Source organism: Trichechus manatus, unplaced genomic scaffold (assembly GCF_000243295.1).
Source record: "Trichechus manatus latirostris isolate Lorelei unplaced genomic scaffold, TriManLat1.0 scaffold00087, whole genome shotgun sequence".
NCBI classification, from domain to species: Eukaryota; Metazoa; Chordata; class Mammalia; order Sirenia; family Trichechidae; genus Trichechus; species Trichechus manatus.
In genome coordinates, this window is record NW_004444023.1 from 7,564,415 (window position 1) to 7,577,646 (window position 13,232).

The following is a 13,232-nucleotide window of genomic DNA, read 5'->3' on the forward strand; positions in this document are numbered from 1 at the left end:
TCATCAGAGAAGTCATACTGGAGAGAAACCCTTCATATGCAGTGCATGTGGAAAACGTTTCATCCAGAAGGGAGATCTCACTGTTCATCAGAGAATTCATACTGGTGAGAAACCCTACGTATGTCGTGAATGTGGTAAAGCCTTCAGTCAAAAGCCATGCCTCGTAGCACATAAGAGATGTCACACAGGAATAGTTTCCTTTGTATGCAATGAATGTGGAAAATCCTATTCTCAGAAGTCAAATCTCACTAAACATCAGAAAATTCACACAGGCGAGAAACCCTTTAAATGTGGTGAATGTGAGAAAAGCTTTGACAAGAAGGAAAAGCTCATTGAACATCAAAGATCTCATACAGGAGAGACTCCTTATGGCTGCAATGAATGTGAAAAAACTTTTGCCTCCAAGTCTTGCCTTTTATCACATAAAAGAATACACACTAGAGAGAAATGTGTAGATTCAGTGAATGTGGAAGACCCTTCCACAGCAAGTCACATCAAGTCACATACCACTGATCTCCAGCAGGAGAAAAGCCCTGTTAATACGGTAAGTAAGGAGATGCCTTCTCTGGCAGCTCAGACATCAGTAAACACCTCTGAGTGTCTAACAGATAAGAGCATAGTCCTTGAGGGACAGCCTTTTGCTGGATGTGAACCCTCAGGAGATAACAGAGAGTTTGTACAGGAGAGAAACCTTATGAATGCAGCGAATGGGGAAGAGCCTTCGGTGATCAATTACCTCATATTTTATGTCACATAAAACAGGTAGGATAAAGTGAGAAACACTCACTGGGGAAGAGGGTTGAGTGAAAATTTCTATCTCATTGTATGGCTACAAAGTGTATCCTGAGGGAAATCATATGAATGCAGAGACTGGGAATGCCTGATACACTCATCCTACATAAATATGTACTTTGATATCATGACATAATCTGATGTTAACACAAATACATACGCTTCAGTTGTTCTATTGTGCCAATAAAATGAATGAAAGTGTGAGTTAATCTCAGTGGAGGAAATAAAAGTGTGAATTTCAAAAACAGAAAAGATAATCAGTGTCTTGAATGTTGCCATAAATGAAAAAAGCCATGACAGGTGGTTGGTTGCAAAAGGATAATGGATTGGTGGGATTTGGAGCACATATAGATGAGTTCAGTTTCCCCAGATCAGGGTGAAGGAATAATCGAAAACCAGAATGTCTACCCTCAATTTTACAACTTTCTATTATGCAGAAGGACCTAAAAAACAATAACATTACATTGAGTTTATTCATTAATGCAACAAATGTTTGTCACATACTGCCTTTGTGCCTGGCCGTGTTTCCAGAACTAAGGATACAGTGGGGAATAAAAAAAGAGAAAAGCACATGCCTTCTTGGAGAGAGCATTGAGTTATTTGGATTATATTTAAGTGAAATCTTGACACTCCAACTAATCTAGTCAAAGGATGATACAATATCTACACTAGGTAAAAGAGACATGGAGTAATTGGTACAAGGGGTTTAGTTAGAATTTTTAGGAGTTAGAAAATCCTAAAAATTTCTTATGACAATTTCCTGTCAAAACTGGTTGCCATTGAGTTGATTCCCACTCATGGTGACCCCCTGTGTGTGAGTGTAGAACTCTGCTCCCTAGGATTTTCTGTGGCCCATTTTTTGGAAGTAGATCACCAGGTGTTTCTTTCAAGACACCTCTGGGTGGACTGGAGCCTGCTGTCTTTCAGGTTAGCAGCCAATTGTGTTAACCGTTGGCACTACCCACAGATTCTTGGGGTAAGGACTCCTTTTAATAGTACTTAACCATTGTAGGGAAAAAAAAAAATTTTTTTTTGGTCCCCATGTCTTACCTCCTCAAGGAGGTTATAGATTCCTTACTAGTTTTTTTGTTTTTCTATTGTATTGAAGTCAGTTCCTCTATGTGGCCTTCGGCCTTACATTTTTTGAAAAACAGCTTGAGAGATTTTTTTCCCCTAAGCGCTGAGGAGGTCTTATCTTTGCCCTAGTTTTTTGGAGAAGCAACATGGAAGGAAGAAGTGGGTTCCTGTTGTTTTCTACCCCAAAAGGATTGTTACTTATGCCCAGGATATTTTCCTGGTTGATTGACATTTTCTGGGTAAGCTGTAAACAACTTGATGGTTTGATAGTTTAGTCTTGCCTGGTAATTAAAAAGACCGGAGTTGGTGGACATCTCATGGGTAATTGAAGATTGGTTGAACTCTGGAATTGTGAGGGAGGCCCCGCCTTGCAACTAACTGATGAGAGTCAGGATATATATGTGTGTAGCTAAAATAGAGAGGTTTGGGGGAGGCCTTCTGGATTGCAGAAGAGATGCTGATTAAGAACAGGGATGGCAGAGAAGAAGAGCCATGTGAGAGTTGTGTGGTCCCATGTTTACTACACTGACTGCCAAAACTAAAACCAGTTGCTGTCGAGTCAACTCCGACTCATAGTGACCCTATAGGACAGAGAAGAACTGCCCCATAGAGTTTCCAAGGAGCACCTGTTGTATTCAAACTGCCAACCGTTTGGTTAGCAGCTGTAGCACTTAACCACTATGCCACCAGGGTTTCCAGTTTACTGAGAAGTCACCTCTGTCCAGACCCATGGACTTGGGACGTTCCAGCCTCTACAACCACGTGAGCCATTTCCTTGATATAAATCTATATATATATTAATATGTTTTACTGTTTTTTTTCTCTGGAGAACCCAGCCTAAGACATTTGGTACTGAGAGTGGTTCTAGAGAAACAAAATTGTAAGGATGAATTTTCTAAATTTGTTCTCAAGTCTGATTAGTCTTAAAGATGTTGATGACTCTGCTTCCAGTAGTAAAGAGGGCACTGCTAATCCATGGTATGAGGTGGCGATACAAATACACAAAATATCACCACCAACAGATCAGGTACTGGTGAAAGGCAGGCTCTGGGTGATTGCATGTGTGATACGTTTGTACAATTTTGTCATAATGAGAGGTGTAAGAAAGCTGGTTGGTTGGTTCTACTTTTCACTAGACAAACTGGTGAAAGAAAGAGATGAAGCTCAGGGCTTCAGAGCCAAAGCTCCAGCGCCGCATAAACAACCTAAAAGTTTCCACCTGTGCTTTGAAAGTCTTATTTTTTATAGTAACAGAGATTATATTGCCAAAAACCAAACCCAGAGTCTTATTGTAAGAATGGCTGAATTACAGCACCAACTCAGTTGCCAAATTTGAGAGGTATCTGAAATTAACGTGAGGGCATTGATTGGGAAGAAGTGGGATCCTGAATCTTGGGATGGGGACATATGAGCAGATAATCAGGAAGCTGGTGACAGTGAGACCCGGAATTCCATTGAATCACTCTTACCAACAGAACTAGTCCTCTCACTCCCATCTCAAGTGGTTACTCCATATTTGTCTGCTAAACTACCCTCCCCAGTAAAACTATTAGCCCCTCCACCCCCATCTAATGAGATTAACCCAGCTGCACCTAAAGAGCCCTTGTCTGAGTCATTGCCAGCATGGCTTGGAAGAGCCTGTCCTGATGGAAAAGCTGTATCCGTGAGTGTTCCTCAGCCTCAATCGTAACCTGTTATTTCTGTAATAAACCCCATAATTGTGAGTTCTGTGTGACCATTGCAATGAATTATCAAGCCCAGCATAGAAGTACGGAATGCTGTGGGAGGGATGGTTGGTGTCAGAATTGGTAAAGATGGCAGAGAGAGGAGGCATGTCTGACCCTCGCCTCATAGGAATCAGCCTTGGGCTATTGATCTTGAGTCTCCTTGCCCTTTGTAAAGTTAGAGGAGTTCAGACAATGACCCCACGCCATTTTTACACTTGGTAAAATAGAGGGTCAGCGAAAAAGAGGAAGATACTCAACGAGATGGATTGGCACAGTGGTTGCAACAGTGGGCTCAAGCATAATGATTGTGAGGATGGCATAGGACCCGAAAGTGTTTCATTCTGTTGTAGAGAGGGTAACTACGAGTTGGAACTGACTCGGCGGCACTTAACAACAACGTATGTGATTAAGGAAACAAACTCTGCATTAGAGATGACTATCCAAGAGCTCCATTCACAGCAAAGTGAGAAGGAATGGTGAAGATCAGAGAAATCACAGTCTTTATTCAGGTCACAGAGAAACTGGCATCTTTGAAATGGTGCTAATATCAAGGCTGACGTAAGGGTTCACCTGCAAGAAAATCCAACAGGATTTCACATCTTCCCATCTCCTATACAATGATCCATTGTCAGAGTCCCTGGGTGACAGAAATGTTTAATCACTGGAATACTAACAGAAAAATTCGTGGTGCAAACACACTCAGAGGCACCTCGAATCACCAGAGGCACCTTGAAAGACGGGCTTGGTGATCTGCTTCTGAAAGGTCACAGCCTTGAAAACCCTACGGAGCATTTCTACTCTGTATACATGGAGTCACCACGAATTAACTCTACGACAACTGACAACAACAACAACCTCCATTCGTAGAGACTGTTTTTTATTCTACTTATTCTGAAGACCTATCTCCTCTTCTGTTCTTCCATCTCTCTTTTCAGTTATTGAGTCTCTCAAATGTCACATGAAAATGTTTCTGTAGGAAAATTCCATTCTGTAAACTGCCTTCCAGTGGCTCATTCACTTCAATGATAAAGTCTTAAATTAGTTCATGGGATCATTCATCCATTTTCCAAATCAATATGTAATTAGTTATTTTTCTGTGTGCTGGTAATATAAAATCCTGTAAAACAGTGTTCTCCAATATACTTTTCTGGGATGATAGAAATGATGGAGCTTTCTCTCAGTACACGTTCCAGCCATATACAGAGCTAGAATGTCTTGCTCATTGTGCTGTCCAGTTTGGTAGGCACTAGTCACACATGGGAGCCCCAGTGGCACAGTGGTTAAGAGCTAGGCTGCTAACCAAAAGGTCAGCAGTTCGAAATCACCAGCCACTCCTTAGGAACCCTATGGGGCAGTTCTACTCTGTCCTGCCAGGTCACTAAGAGTTGGAATCAACTTGACGGCAATGGGTATTTGGTTTAGTCACACATGGCTACTGAACATGTGAAATGTGGATAGTGCAACTAAGGAACTGAATGTTTAATTTTAAAATTTAGTTACAAATTATATCAAGTTATATCTACTTTGATATAAATACTCAGAAAAACTATTAAGGAATTTGAAACACTGTAGGGTTAAATAGTTGTGGTGTAGCATGAGGATTTGTCTGAATACATGAGGGATAAGAATCAGGAACGGCACACAGCTGGTTTCTAAGAGCTGGTGGCCAGACAAACCTCCACTCTCCAACTTCTTCACCATTTCTGACATCAGCTGTTCCACCTACGGCACTCCCTATTTTCTGCTAGGTTTGATAATCCATCTCAATGGCCAAACAAAACTCACAAACCATACTCACAGTTATGTGTTTATTAGAGAAGCCACAGGCTACAGCTCAGGATCAGGATCAACTTGAAAGTAACTGGATATAACTAGGATGCAACTGATCAGTCAGGACAGTTTTTTTGAAGCTTAACCCTTGGAGCAAAAATGCTCCCTGCTGATGCAGTTCAGTGAGAACTTTGGACAGTTCTCTGCTGTTGGAGCCTCTCGGACCTAGGCCCTCTCCCGAGCCTATGGCTGTAACACTGAAGAAGAGAGAAGCTAAGAAGGGGGCCCAGCAGCAGAGAAATGGCAAAAGCAAACCAGAGCTGAGCGGCAGAGAAACAGCAGCAGCAAGAGCGGCAGGAACTGTGAGATCGGCAGACAGGCACAGTGGGTGAGTCAGCCCACGGAGCACAGCTGGGCACCATCTATCAGAAGGGCACTGATAGAGCTGGTTGCCCCAGAAACGGGAAGAAGTCACAGGCCAAGGCTCTGCAGTTGGACACCTAAGCAAAACAAACAGCAGCGTGAGGCCAAGCTGGCCTGCCTTTGACAACAGCAGATGCCCCGAGTCTGCTGAGAGCTGTAACCCTGAGACTGAAAGGAGGCCAGACCTGAGTGCCCAGAGGAAGACAAGAGGAGACTTGTCCTGATAGGGATGAGAGGGTGGCTGAGAGGAGGCCTGTCCTGATGGGACCGAGAGGAGACCTCTCCTAAGGGGGCCAAGTGAAGACCTACCAGAGGTTGCATGCAAGTCCAGAAGGGCCTACTTGCTTGCACAGCTGAGAATAGCTGAAAGAGCTGTTCTGTTTGGCAGCTGTCCTACACTGATGGAGGGATGTTTTATCCAGCTCAGGGGAGCTGTTTAACCTCATCTGTGTGCTTCCTGATCGTGATCCCTAGTTGTTACTTCCCTAAGAAACCACATAACTGTAAGTATGCTCTGTGAGTTCTGTGTGGCCATTGCAATGAGTTATCCAAGACAACAGAGAAGTATAAAGTACTGTAGAGGGAATGGCTGGTTTCAGAAATGGTAAAGAAGTTGGAGAGTGGAGGTATATCTGATGTCCACCTTATAAGAACCAGTTTTGTGCTCATCTTGATTCTTACACATCAGGAAGTTACGTGAATCCTGATGCTAGATAGCACCATGTCACATCTTTCCATTCCCTGAACTGATCAGTCAGGGTCCCAGGATAAGTTGAACAAGCCTGCTGTAAAAATGATGTGGGGCGGTATCTGACCTCCTCCAACTTCACAAGGGGGAAGGAGAATCAAGATCAACAGTTCAAGGCTTATTCCTATGAGACATGCCTCCTCTCTCCTCCATCTTTACCAATTTTGACACCAACCATCCCTCCCATGATGCTCTCTACTGCTCTGCTGGGTTTGATAATTCATTGCAATGGCCACACAGAACTCACAGACAGTACTCATGATTATGGGGTTTATTAGAGAAGTAACAGGTTACAATTTATGTTCAGAAACACTCAGGATACAGTTCTTCCATCAGGATAGCCTCTTCCAGGCTGTGCTCACAGGCATGCCTCGCTGGCCCTCACCATCTGCCCTGCTCAGGCAAGCATTACAAACCTCTTTTAACCCCTGCCAATAAGTCCCCAGAGGCACCCCAGGCACTCGGCTTTCTCAGTCCATCGGCCAGGAAGCCCACTGTAATGGTCTTCTGCAGATCTCTCCTGCTACCACTTCTTGCTATGTTCAGGGTTGCGGCTCTCTCTCTCTGTCTCCTGGTTCCAGGAGTGTCTCGTTGCAGGGATCATGGGTGCAAAGGATGCGCTGTCCTCTCCTGGGTGTTCTTCCTTGGTGGTAGTAGGATCCTCTCCCTCCAGCCTGTGGGATGGCTCACCTCAAGCCCACCAGGGTGGCAAAACTGACCAATCCCTTTGGTGGGCCACATTTACCCTATTTACACAAGACCATGGCAGGAAAGACCACACAAAAGTGATCCATCCGACTGCACCTGCCCTGAACACTGCACACCAGGTGCTGAACTCATCTCTCAAATGTTGACATCCCAGGTGAAGGAGGCCCAGTGTATACATATGCCTGGTACACACAGCCTCTGTTCCCATACCCAGGATCCTCATGGTCCCAGTGAAGATCACCCTTCACCTGTTACCATGGCCTCAGTTCCTCCTGCGCTGAGAGGCAGTATTATCACAGAGTGAGTCCTGAAGTCACACCGCCTGGATTTTAATCCTGCCCTGACATGAACCAGGTGTATGACAAGTTACTTAACTTACCTGTTGTCATGGTTTGAATTATGTCCCCCCAAAAATGTGTATATCAGTTTGGCTGCACCATGATTCCTGGTACTGTGTGATTTTCCTATATGTTGTAAATCCTGCGTCTATGATGTTAATGAGGGAGGATGGGTGGCAGTTCTGTTAGTAAGGCAGGACTGGATCTACAAGACTGGATTGTGTCCTAAGGCAGTCTCTTGAGATATAGAAGACAGAAGTGAGCGGAGAGTTGGGAGACCTCATACCATCAAGAAAGCAGTGCCGGGAGCAGAGCGCGTCCTTTGGACTGGGGTCCCTGCACAGAAAAGCTCCTAGTCCAGGGGAACGCCGAAGAGAAGAAGGCCGACAGAGAGAAAAAGCCTTCTCCTGGAGCTGATGCCCTGAATTTGGACTTTTAGCCTACTTTGACTGTGAGGAAATAAACTTCTCTTCTTTAAAACCATCCACTTGTGGTATTTCTGTTATGGCAGCACTAGATGACTAAGACACCTGTTGTCTTAGGCTGGGTTCTCTAGAGAACCAAAACCAGTGAAGTGTATAAATATATATAGAGAGAGACATATCAAAGAAACAGCTCACACGATTGTAGATACTGGAATGTCCCAATCTGTGGATTAGGATAGAGACTTTACCTGACTCACATAGCCGCAGGGGCTGGCGAACCCAAGATCAGCACGTTGGAAAGCCGGACTCCGCTCACAGGCTGTGAAGGTGGATGAATCCCAGGATAGGCAGATAAGCTGCTAGCTCAAGTCCCAAGAACCGGAGGTCAGATGAACAGGAGGCAGCCACAGAATCCAGAGTTAGCAAAAAGCCAGAATGTCTGCTTATGTTCAGATGCAGGCCACACCCGCAAGGAAACTCCCTTTCAACTGATTGGCTACTCACAGCATATTCAATCATGGGAGTGATCACATATAAACACGAAGAATCATGGCCCAGCCAAGGTGACACACAATCTTAACCATCACACCTGTGTTTCCATTTTATCTTTAAAATTATTATCTGCCTCATAGGGTGGTTGTGGAACGCAGTTAGAAGAACACTTGGCAAACAGGCAATTAATAAAGGTATTATCATTCTTTTTATTAGCGCTAGTGAGAAGAGGAGGGATAAGTGAGAATATAGGGTTGTTTGACCTTAATCATAAATCTGTAGCTTGATGAAAACAAGTGTTTTCATGACTGAGCCAAAGGTATTCCATATACTATTCAGTTTCATCTTTTGACTAATACTTTGGTGGTAGAGTCACTTGTTGGGGCCATTAAGGTGGTAAATTAAGCAGTAGTTCAGAACAATGAAATAAAGCAATGAGGACAGAGAAGAGGGAGTGATCCAATGATACTTTTCAGATAGCATCCATAGTACGTGGTGCCATTTGTGAGGACGACACATGGGTTGTGTTTTGAGTTGATTCTTTGGCCTTTTCTCATTATCCTCCAATACCCTATATTCAAGATAATATCTATATTTTCCAACCTTAATTGTTTGTGTTATAATGACTGTGGCTGAGAAATGGAATGAAGGAGAAGTAAGTTGAGGGCAGTGGTGATTCAGTGGTAGAATTCTTGACTACCATGCAGGAGATGCGGTTTGATTCCTGCCCAGTGCTCCTCAAGTGCAGCCACTGTCTGTGTCAGTGGAGGCTTGCCTGTTTCTGTGATGCTGAATAGGTTTCATTGGAGTAACCATACTAAGATGGACTAGGAAGAAAGGCCTGGCGATCTACTTGCCTTTCCCTGGCCTCAACATTAGCGGCCTTTCCCCTATGCCCCACTCTAAATATAACCTAGGCTCATCCCACCTGCTCTTTTGCACTGTTTGTGAATGCCACTCTCATACAGTACCAGTTTCTCCAAACCTTTTTCTGTCCTTAAAGCCCTTTCCTGAAAGCCGTTTTCAGTGAGAATATTTCCGTGGTGCTCAGCTTACCAGCTTTTTGCCTTTTACCTTTCCAGGTGCGTGTCTCTGCTGTACAGACCCTTGAACTCCTATTTATCCATTACCAAACTTTTTTCTTTCTTAAAAACAACTGTTTAAATGAGGGGCCATATTATTTTTCTGCCCAGCGCGGTCAATGTAATTTGATCGGTTCCATGATTTTCTTGTGAAGCTCAAACCACTGAAAATCTATCCATGTTTGGCAAGGGTAGAGAAGACAGGGAATCCAACAGTTTCGTTGACTTTCTCGTTTTCCTGGCCTTCCGTAGCTACCGGCACAAAAAAATAGTCCCTTTTGCTCTGTACGGCGGATATTCAAATATAGCTGCCTCCAGGAAGACGAGACAAAAGGGCGCAGACATATAACCTCATCAGGCAAAGCCGGAAATGCCATTATCCGCGCTCTTGCAGAAGGTCCAGACCCTCGCCGGCCCCCGTAGGCTGACAAAGATTTTGCGCGCGGGGTGAAAAAGTAGGAGCAGTTTACGGAAGTATTGCAACGGTTCGGAACTTCTGGTGATTAAGGAGAAAAAATGGTGAATGTGTATTTCTGTCCTTGAAACAGGGCGAGGTAGGTGTGTGGACGTGATGTCGTGAGGACCCATGGAATTCTTAAGGGGAGCGCCGTGATGGAGGTGCTTGAGGGGAAGCAGGTGGGAGTCTGGTACTTTTTGGGTCAGACCTGGGGTGACGCTTCAGTACAACGATTAAGGCTGTCTAGACTGACAGGGTACAGGGTATCTGTAGACCACTCTGCTTGTAAGGGGTGAAGGTGGTATTTATGATGAATCCGGTGTCTGGTAAGCCTGGATTGCCTTTAAGAGACTTGTAAAAATGGCGTGGGGGCAGCATCTGATCTCCTGTTACTTCGCTAGAAAGTGAGAGAATCAGCATCAGCGCAAGGCAAATTCCTATGAGGTGGAGCTCAAACATGCCTTCTCTCTCCGCCATCCTTACCAATTCTGACAGTAACCGTCCCTCCCGTGGCACCGCTTGTCCCCTAAGTTCGATAATTCCTTGCAGTGGCCACACAAAACTCACAACCATGCTCACATTTATGGGGTTTATTAGGTAAGTAACGTGTTACAATTCAGGAACTCAGGATATAGTTCTTCTTGCATCAGGACAGCGCCTTCTCAGCCTTGGCCGCAGGTACGCGTCTGTGGCCCTCGGCCTGTCGACCCCTGTGCCCCTAGGGACTCTTGGGCCAGACAAGCCTCTGCCCTCCTCCAGCAAGTGTTAGAAAGCTCTTTAGAGCCACTGATAAGGGCCCAGAGGCACCCCACCTCGCAAGGAAGTCTCTTGCTTGAAGGTTCTCAGCCTTCTCGCTCCGTGGGTTGGCTCCCATGCTGTCTAGCACCAGTCTCCTTGTTCTGCTGCTGTAACAATGACTTGAAGGCTAGTGTCTGACCTCTTCTAACTTCACAGGAGAAAGGAGAATCAAGATGAACAACCCAAGGCTGATTCCTATCAGGAGGAGGTCAGACACCACCTACACACAGTTTTTACAGTTGGTGTCAGAAGATAGATTTGCAATGGCTCCAGACTCCTGGAAGCATGGAACTTTGTGAAAGAAAGAACAAAGGGGCTTGGGAAGTGAATATTTAGATTCTTGGATAGTTGGTTTGATTGTTGTTACCTGTAATGACTGAAAAGTTGCAGCTGAAGTGGCCTGGGGCAAAATCCAGGTCAGATAAGTAGGATGATCGATAGGGGCCCAGGGTCTACTGGTTTCACCCAGCCAGAGGCCCAAGGCCATATACATATGAATGGGAAGAGTTAAGGTGTGGAGAAGATGCAACTGGAATGTTTTAAAAGAGGGTTATGAGTTTAGGATTAAGTGTTTATCTGAATGTAGTATGGATATTGAATGTTTCTCTCACCTAGTGTTGTGAAACAGACCTGAATGTATGGTAGAAATGAATATTGGGTATTATAGATTATAGAACATGTGTAACTCTGCCTTCAGCCAATATTTGATTGGATATGCTAAAAACGGGAACTAGGATTTGCCAGAGGGGAACAGGCTGTTGGTTTGAATGCTGTAGCCCTGTGTATAGAGTGGGGGCTTAGGTTGAAAACCGAGACCCACCCAGATTTGCACTGAAACCACATGCAGAACCACTCAGAACTGCTGAGAGAACAAGAGATTTGCATTTGAAAGCAGGACCTGCAGAAAGAAAGAAAAAAAAAGGGGACTGTTTTGCTTTTTGAATTTCAAGTAAGCAGCTTGCTGTTGGATTCATGGAGGTAGCAAAAGTCAGTGCCTATCAGAAGGAACCCCCTTCTAGGACTGGAAGTTAAAGGGAGCCGACAAGTAGACAGCTTGGTCTGCTTTCTTGTGACTATCTAGGTCCACTTATGAGTGGAAGTAGGGGAAGTGCAGCAGTGAAGAGAGGGGCTGAGTTTGGACATGTACCATTGGCACCCATTGACCTAGCCCATGGGGGCTAGGGATGAGAGAGAGAGAGAGAGAGAGGAAGGGCTGGCAGGTCAGAAGTAAAGGGAGTTATGTGGACTCCTGTGTTTATGTGTGGAACCCGTTGACCTAGCCCAAGGGGGCTAGGGATGAGAGAGTGTGAAGGGGCTTTCTGAAGTGCGTGGAGGTGTGTGTGAACTCCCAAGCCTAAGGCTGCTACCCATTGTGACCTAGCTTGGATGGCTTGGATGAGCTGACCAAAACCCCAGCCGAAAGAAGAGAAGGATGTTTGACACCATGAGCTGGTGTAGATTGCTGCAATTTGATGGCTTGCTCTGGACTGGACTTTGCTTATGGATGCAGAACCTGAAAGTTCCAACTGGAAAAGACGATTCTCTCTCAAGACCAGGGAACATGCTTGTCTCCTCAGTACTGGTTTGATAGGGACGGACAATTGAGAATTGGCTATCTAAAATGGAGGGAGATAAAGGCATGAAGTGCTGGTTTACATGCTTTCATGGGTGTGCTTACACTCAAAATGAGGGGGACAAGGGAGGATCCCCACTGAATTAGATTCCTCTTTTCCTGATAGGTCTGGGGAAGAGAGGTGAGGGAAGATGCTGATAGGATTATATGATTCAGCTGTGAGAGCTGATTGCTAACAAGGTTAACTGTGATTGTAAAAACTGTAACTCTAGAAGCTGTAGCTGTGAAAGAGTAGACTAAGGGGGAGGCACTGCTGGAATTCAGTACAGTTGCCAAACCTAAAGTCCCTTACAGGTCTTGCTACGCTGATACCTCAAATAAGGCTCAGAGCAAGGAAATAATCTTCCCTCAGTTAAATTTTATCAGAGGCCAGAAGATAAAGTGAAGGCGAAGATGACTTTTAGAGAACCTGATCAAATCAGATGAAACTTGCAGCCGACCTGAATAGCTAACTGAGTAACCTCACCCTGTGAACTCTTTGTCCTGTTGAAGGACTTACTGTTAATGACTGTTTTGTACTGGTAAAATGTTCGGGAAGGGGAAGTTATCCTCCAAATATGAAAGAACCATGGCTAGAAAAGCCAGGGGGTGGCCTGTGGTGTGATCAGTTACTTTTCTGTGGCCTTTCTAGCCCTGGTCTTGTAATTCCCACAGAAGTGATTGGGTGGGACTGTGTGATAGGGTAATTGTGGCCCACCAAAGGCATTGGTCAGTTTTTCCATCCTTCTAGACTTTGATTTAGAAATAGTATTGGAATCATTT

The 13,232-nt window shown here is 44.7% G+C and overlaps 2 protein-coding genes across 4 annotated transcripts in view; both read left to right on the plus strand.

Moving 5' to 3' along the window:
• Positions 1–2,446, plus strand: part of LOC101347770 (zinc finger protein 613-like) — a 28,345-nt gene extending 25,899 nt beyond the window's left edge. Inside the window, exon 5 of the mRNA XM_023736479.1 lies at positions 24–2,446. Within this exon, the coding sequence (XP_023592247.1) occupies positions 24–757 (734 nt within the window). The 3' untranslated portion in view covers positions 758–2,446. The remainder of the gene's footprint in view (positions 1–23) is intronic.
• Positions 1–13,232, plus strand: part of LOC101349462 (zinc finger protein 432-like) — a 58,546-nt gene that overhangs the window by 6,453 nt on the left and 38,861 nt on the right. The window contains exon 1 of one of the 3 annotated variants that reach the window (XM_023736419.1): positions 9,984–10,101. The exons of 1 other annotated variant lie outside the window; for it this stretch is intronic. The gene's annotated coding sequence lies outside the window, so the exon portion shown is untranslated. Of the gene's footprint in view, positions 1–9,983; positions 10,137–13,232 lie in introns of those variants that run through there. One more of the 3 variants, XM_023736417.1, reaches the window with a different exon arrangement.